At 40.2% G+C, this 7500-nt stretch overlaps 1 protein-coding gene across 1 annotated transcript in view; it reads left to right on the top strand.

Annotated features, from left to right (window-relative positions):
* Positions 1 to 7500, top strand: part of LOC311137690 (nuclear receptor subfamily 5 group A member 2-like) — a 206899-nt gene that overhangs the window by 225 nt on the left and 199174 nt on the right. Inside the window, exons 1-3 of the mRNA XM_084172235.1 lie at positions 1 to 29; positions 3822 to 3947; positions 6571 to 6689. The exon at positions 1 to 29 is cut by the window's left edge and continues 225 nt beyond it. Coding sequence (XP_084028361.1) covers positions 1 to 29; positions 3822 to 3947; positions 6571 to 6689 — 274 coding nt within the window. The remainder of the gene's footprint in view (positions 30 to 3821; positions 3948 to 6570; positions 6690 to 7500) is intronic.

Below are 7500 nucleotides of genomic sequence, written 5' to 3'. Positions count from 1 at the left end.
CGGCTCTACAGAGGACCTGACTGGTGCGGGTGAGTAGTGACTGACGTATTGTAACATGGCTCCATGTTAGGTGTCTGGCGCAGCGTGCCAGCTGGGATTCAAGAGGCCCCTACACTCTTAGAAGTAAAGATGCCTGGAAGAACATTTTGGGGTTCTAAAAATTGTTTACAAAGATAATCGTAGAGGTGGCAGCCGGTCAGAAGATTGGAGGCATAGCTTATTTGAGGCATGGCTTTCAGATTTTTGGCCACCTGTTAGAGTAAATGTAATTCCTGTTCATCATGTTAAGTTTTTACACTGCCAATTAAAATTTGCCTTGAATATTTATGCATATTTTACATTCTAAATACTATTAATAATACTAGCATTGCTGATTAGATAGTAATAAAGTGGTAACTGTTCCAACTTTGGAATTTACATTGACTCTTGAGGAACTCAAACACCCGTCAGTGTTCAACCTTAACATGTGATGACAATACAACAGAACATATGAACAGGAATGACATTTAATCTAAAGGGTGGCCCCAAAACAAAGTATGGTAGCCATGCCCCTACTAAGCCACGCCTCCAGTCCAGGGTTCCTCAAGGAACTCTTTGCTATTTTGAAACATTAAAGGTTCCTTCAGGAACCCCTCAACTAACCGAAGGTGCACATTTTAACCATTGACTAGCAAGGGGTTCAGGGTTCCTCAAGTCACCACTCATTCTAAGAGTGTACCTCATTTCTCTATTAGACTCCTGCACTCAGTGATGTTACCATGAATGCGAGGTTAACTTGCAGTTTTCTCTAACCTTTTGAATTGTCCATTTTGACTTGCATTGTTGAGTAACAGCCGTGGTATTTTTCATGTCATGCTTGAAGATGAGTTCAGACCAGGGATGGCCAACTGGTGGCCCGCAGCCCTCCTTTTGTAGCCCCCCCTGGATCAATTTCCAAAAACTACATACACACAATTATTTATTTTTGTTGTTTTTGAGAGTTAGAATAGTAGAATACACAAGGTGCAATTTTAAAATGTGTTTGTGCATCTGCAGTTTTTCCTCTTGTAATGTCAGTCACTGACAGTCACTCAATTAGCCCACGTCAGCAACAAAAAAGAAAATGTTGTCAATTGGTCTAGCCAGCTATCTAAACTTGGTCAAATTACCAACCAGCCCCCCCCCCCCCCCCCCCCCCCCCCCCAACCAGATATCATATGCAAAATATCTCTCCACCCTATGGCAAAATGAGTAGAATTGCATGAAATGTGATTTTAAAAAATGCTAGATCATCTCTTAGCCCAAAGACAAGATGTGTAGAATTGCAGAAAACTTGCTCAAAAACAGAAACGTTTTCTCCAAGCCCCCAAAATTTCACTTAAGGCCCCAAAAAGGCTAGGGTCGGCTCTGACTGCATGTGTGGGTATGGATGTGGGTATGCAGACCCACAAGCCACTGCAGCCCCTCATGATGAGTTCAGATTTATTGTGGCCCCCACCCTCATCAATGTTTCCAATCTCTGGTTTAGGTTATTGACATATGTTGGTGTCTATGCATTCGATGTATTGCTAGAGTGATTATACACAATTTTCCGTATTTTTTTTTACAAAAACACACAATGCAATGCTATGTTTTTCTATGCATAAATTAGTCATTAGGTCAAAGAAAAGGAATTACAATATCCGGAACTAAATTTAAAATATGTTGCGAATGAGGTAACGTCAACGCGTGGTCTCGTGCGCAACAGGTCGGGGCCTCATCATTGATACAGCTTCAGCTTACATTTGTTTCATGAAAAATATCAGCGAAGATGGGGCGGATCTTTTCAATAGCGCTTGGTACTCAAAGTTCAGTCGTTATTTAAAGTAAATTATTTATGGTTTCCAATCGAAACATTGACATCAGTAACAGTCAAAGTATTCCGGCAATCTGAACGAAATGTATTGCCCAACATTTTACAGTCAGTGTGTAAAATGTGGTGTTTTACAACTTCTCTCAGAGATTTGGCTGTGTTTGTAGACGTATGTGTGTGAATGTAGGCTACAGTTTAAATGTTAACTCACTCGAAATAATTTCCGAGTAGCCTTTATGATCGGAAATGATGAAGATTAGGCTATAACAGCATGAACATGTACGAGAAAAGCAACGAAATGCATGTTATTTACAATGATAAAACAAATTATAATTGCAACAATTATTAGTATTGCGTGTTTCATCATTTCGAAATTATTATTAAAGTGTAGTTCTGGTTATATATATACTTGATTTAATGGATAGGCCTAATGAAATCAGCTAGATCTGCGGGTGAGTGTGTGCGTGCGTGTGTGTGTTTGCCCTCGCAAGTGCGTGCGTAAATGTATGTGAGTGTGTGCGCGTGCCTTATAGGGCCCCTCTTATGTATGTCTCGAGTTGACCTTGGATATGTAGTCTAACCTTTGCTTGTAGCGCGCCTGTGCGTCATTTTTCACCGTCCTCTTCATCCGTTGATTGACAGCTCTCAATAGGGCCCAGGTGATGACAAGAGTGAATTATGTAGTGTTCCGCTGTGTGTGTGTGTGTGTGTGTGTGTGTGTGTGTGTGTGTGTGTGTGCGTGTGCGTGTTAAAATACCTAAATGTCGTATTTGTGTATTTTAACACACACACAAATCCTGATTTTCGTTTTGTTGTTTTAATTCAATGCTGACGTCAATGATGTTAAGTGAATTGATCGGTCCAGTCCTGTAGCTTATTGAATTCTGTAAATATTAAGGAGAGAAATTAGATCATTTATACAGGTAATTGAGTAAACGTGGTATTTAAAAAAAAAAAAACGGGCCTAGCTTATTAGGCTACAGCTTTGCAAATGTTTTGCTCTAATTTACAGTTTTGTCGCAATATCTTACAATTCATGCATCCAATAGCCTAAAACGAATATTGCATTTCGTCTCAGTAAAATGGCACGTGTTTGCGCGAATAGTTTTTTTCCACTAATTTATCAGCTACCTACTCATAAAAAGCCTAATTAGAACTGATAGACTATAATATGCATTTAACTCATTACTAGGCATATTATCATAAGGACATGCCTCCTTGATTTGTTTCCTTGTTATTCCCCTGATTTTAAAGTCCATCATTAGCCGTAAAAACAGCTGTGATTTGGACAGTGTGGATAACGCGTTAGAAATGATTTTGCCCGTCTCCGCAGCACGCGATTGGAGCTAAGGGTGTGATGTCACACCACCATGAGCCCCTGATTGGCGTTAGGCAGCGGTGTCGGTGGAGTAAACAACGCAGCAAGGAGAGGTCTGAACTTCACATCCCACTCCATCACAGATAGACCGAATCCGATTTTACGCGAAGGAGCAGCACGAAAGTTCCTGACAGTTCCGCTAACTCTACTTTCAAGACCCGTGCCAAAGACTTGGAAAGGCCAGCGGGAGAGCAGTCAGCTGCCGAGACCTCTAAAGAGGTGTCATCATATTTTAACCCGGCTAGAGAGAGAGAGAGAGAGAGAGGGGGAGAGAGAGAGAGGGAGAGAGAGAGAGGGAGAGAGAGAGAGAGAACTCGAAATCAGTGCGTTCCACTCCTTAACTTCGCGGCAAAACCATGCTCGTATACTAGGGTCAACGGCATTGCTCCATATTCCAATTTACCCAAGAGCAATTTTAAGAATTAACTTACATTGTTCTCGCTGTTGCAGGCTACCCATCGGGTATGTAGCCTAGACATTCGATGTCAGTTTAAGCAGAACCCGCTGATTTTTTGCCATACAGTGAGCACGCAGGATTTTGGAAGCCACTTTTCTCCGGTGTGTGTGTGTGTGTGTGTGTGTGAGAACCTGTGGTGTCCCTCTCTCGTCCAGGTGGTCAGCCGGACGGAGCTGAGTCTCCTGCTTGGTCCAGCGGAGCTGTCATGCTGCCCAAAGGCGACACGGAATCTCTGGGACTCGTTCGATCGCATGGAGAACAGGGGCCAAGGAATATGCAAGGTAAGAAATCGAGACCAATTTCGATGACGCATCATTTGACAATATTGTAGACCACATGGCCCGTGTGCATTATCACAGGCGCGAAAGGTGTCATTTGTGAAATTGTGCGTAACTACGGGCGAAAAGACCTGACAATGTAGGACCTAAATAGCCTGGACAAACTCGTCGTGCATCTCGCGCTTATTCAGCTGTCAACTTGGAATAGTTCACTTATTTGCTGATCATGCATTGTGTATCACTATTAAGGTAGTCTACTCTGGGACGGTCAATGTGTGGCATGTGCGAATTCGCTCTACCCACATTCTATAGGAAAGATCATTGTTGCTATTACCGACGTTCTCCAAATAGCGCATGGATTGCATTGTGCACTTTATGAATTAATTAAAAGCACACTATTCACTTAGTCAGATATCATTCGGTTTTATCCATTGTTTTTTATTCCGCCATAGGCTATTAGGAAATTATAGGCTACGGTTAATCTATCATACAGGCCTAGCCACAGTCAACTGATGGGATTTTACTAGGCTAATGAGTAAACATCATAAAGCTCACCCGATTTGCTTAATATGCTAGATCTCATGTGGCAGTTGTTGGATCCTGAAAAATGTGAATTCCCAAAATGTCACCAACTCTAGGCCATTATCTTATTAAACTTCGGTTTCAGCACCATGCAGAATTATGTCAGGTGATGTTATTATTATTTTTTAATTTGGATAAAATAATTTATTTCACGTCACGTTTTTGTCAAAAGTTGATATGAAAAGGGTGATGAATGTAGAACCTTTACTCCAGAACACGAGCGTGCAATTCAGATAGCCTAAGAAATAGGCCTACGACAAAAAAAAGTTTGAATTACAAAAATATGCAATTATTTAAAAATACCCAGTTGGGTTGGACACATTTTGCTTGGAATAATTTTTGTTAAGTTTACAAATTGTAACCTATAACCCGTAGTTTAGGGGCTCCGTGTCATAATGCTGAACTAGCCTACTGCTTGATTTAATTTCCAAAAGTGTCAACGTTTGGAAATTAGATAACTATTTTCGATGAGAATTGAAGTGTTCTATGCAGGCCTATCGAATTAATATCTCTAAATCCCCTTCATTTTGCCAATTGCACAGTTCGATTATCTTTAAAAAAATTAATAAAGTCTCATTTGGTTTTGATACAAATATCTGATAACTCAACCTTCAAGGCATAAATGGACGGCTAGAATTTTTATCTGACATTTTGCTACATTTTGCACGGGGTAGATTCTCTGAGTGCAAAGGCAAATGCCCTTTTCCAATCCATTTAAACATGGGCCTAGCTTATTTAAAATATCAAACTTTTAAACTGAACATAGTTTTGAGGCTGCATGTTTCTCAGAGGCCCGAGATAAGATTCGATAACTAAGATATAGGTGATATCCTTAGGTTACAGAAAAACTGTCTGAACGTGGCAAAAATCAGACCGAACGTCCTAGAGCAGACTACTGTGTAAGCTATCAAATGGGTTCTGCTCTCCTGTCATCAAAATCCGAGGCCTGACATTTTCATAAGGGAATTTTCGTGCTGGCGGATACGTTTGTAAGATAGTAATACATTTGTAAGATAGTATTACATTATCAGCTAAGGAGCTGTTTTGGGCTAGTCTTCTTATCCCCCACAAATGTAGATAACTTCAGAAGGCTATTTTAACCGTTTCGTATTAGCGGTAAAAAAAAGCTATCAAAACAAATGAGGGACTTGTTGCCTTTCTTTCAACTTAATATTCAGGTAGTAAACGCTGCGAGATCAGAGGGTCAATGGAGAAAAACATGTTCAGCAGACACACAGGCAGAAAGACGCATTTTCAAAGTTACATTATTTTATATAGAAAATAACATTCTAATGTCGGGAGATCACTGACCAGCTTTCCAGTCTGCTCTGAAATTCATTGTGATTATTCTGTTTGATGTTTGCCGCCTTTTAAGAACAATAAATAATGGTCATACCATTGTAAATGTCAGTTCAGCTGTTTGCTAGCACTGTTATATCCGCTTATCAGTGCAATTATGGCCATCAGCATTCATGCCCGTAAAATGTAGGCCTAGACTAAAGCAGGTGCTGATGGGAAGTCAATTAAAATGTATACGCACAGGCAAGAGCAGACACGGAAACAGTAGTTGAAGGCGAACTCATTTGTAAGTTCAATTTAAGAATCAGTTTTGTATTTTTCTTTTGCCTGGTAGAACGAAAGGTTGCACTGTAGGCTATGTCTTCATTTGCCTGTGGGCGGTAACATTTACTCCTCGAATCCTTAACTCTAATATCTTACCATTTCCCGGATGAGTTTGCGACTTAATATCATGAATATTTATGAAGCTCCGTTTCATATGTTCACCCTGTCTGCGACTGGCGAGCGAGAGTGAGTGCAGCAAAGCCGGAGAAAGAAGGTTATTTTCTTTCAGCTCCTTCAAATACAATTATTCCTCCAAATAAGGAATAGTTTAGTCAAATTTCCTATTAGGTCAAAGTTTCAAAATTATATTTTATTTCTCGAAAATGTGATGGGATGTCAAAAATATTCCATAGCCTAAGGTCATTGTAAAGTCGGTCAGATGTATACTTCTTTGTATGCTCATGTGTGTCATGTGTCGCAGCCCCCCACTATAAAATGATGGACTACTCCTATGATGAAGACTTGGATGAGATGTGTCCAGTTTGTGGAGACAAGGTTTCTGGATACCATTATGGGCTCCTCACCTGTGAAAGCTGCAAGGTTTGTTCTTAGTTTTTCTGAAACCATTTTTCTAACCTTTCCTCAGATTGTCTTTCTGTGATTCTCTTGAACATACAGCCTATGCTAGCGAATTAGCCATAGTAAACTCCTACATTTGTTTGCACAATTTCCAAGCAGCCTACATATAGTAAACCAAATGTTTTGTAAAATCTCTAAATGTCGATTTGTGTATAGCCTCCATAGCATACGCTGACATTATTTAAAACAGTTATGTTATAAATGTCATCAATTTTCTGACCTTAAGATGTAACACGTTTGCTTTGAGGATACCTTCATTAGCAACATTGCTTCATTTGATGTGTTGTCTTTAAAACATTGAGTGCAATGGTAGAGCGTGTGTAGTTCTTGAAGTGTTTTTTTGCTTAAACTCTGCATACAGAGGATGTCACTAGATTCAGTCTTGTTAGAGAGGCTTGATAGAAGAGTTGTAAATGAATCCTGCTGTTTTAGCTGAGCTACCATTTTTAAATCAGATACTGCTCAGATACTCAGAGGGCACTCTGACCGTGGATCATTTTAATGGCAGCCTATGTGTATGATCTCAAATGGGTTGTCTTCAACCAAATCATCTCCTATTTCCAATAGGGATGACAGATGTTCCACCAGCACAGTTCTAAATGGGACCTGTTTATCAGGAACAGATTTGAGGTGTCATGTTGTGTACTGTGTAGTTATTTCAACGGAAGCTGTGTATTTTGGAGAAAGACTGACTTTGGAGCCTTTCCATATTTTCTCAGCAGTCTGGTACACTGCTGTGGGTTTCTATCTGTTCTCAACAGTCTGGTACACT

Source organism: Coregonus lavaretus (assembly GCF_964263955.1).
Source record: "Coregonus lavaretus genome assembly, chromosome: 11".
Lineage (NCBI taxonomy): Eukaryota > Metazoa > Chordata > Actinopteri > Salmoniformes > Salmonidae > Coregonus > Coregonus lavaretus.
Note: the sequence above shows the minus strand (reverse complement) of the source record. Positions and strands in the feature narration are given on the sequence as shown.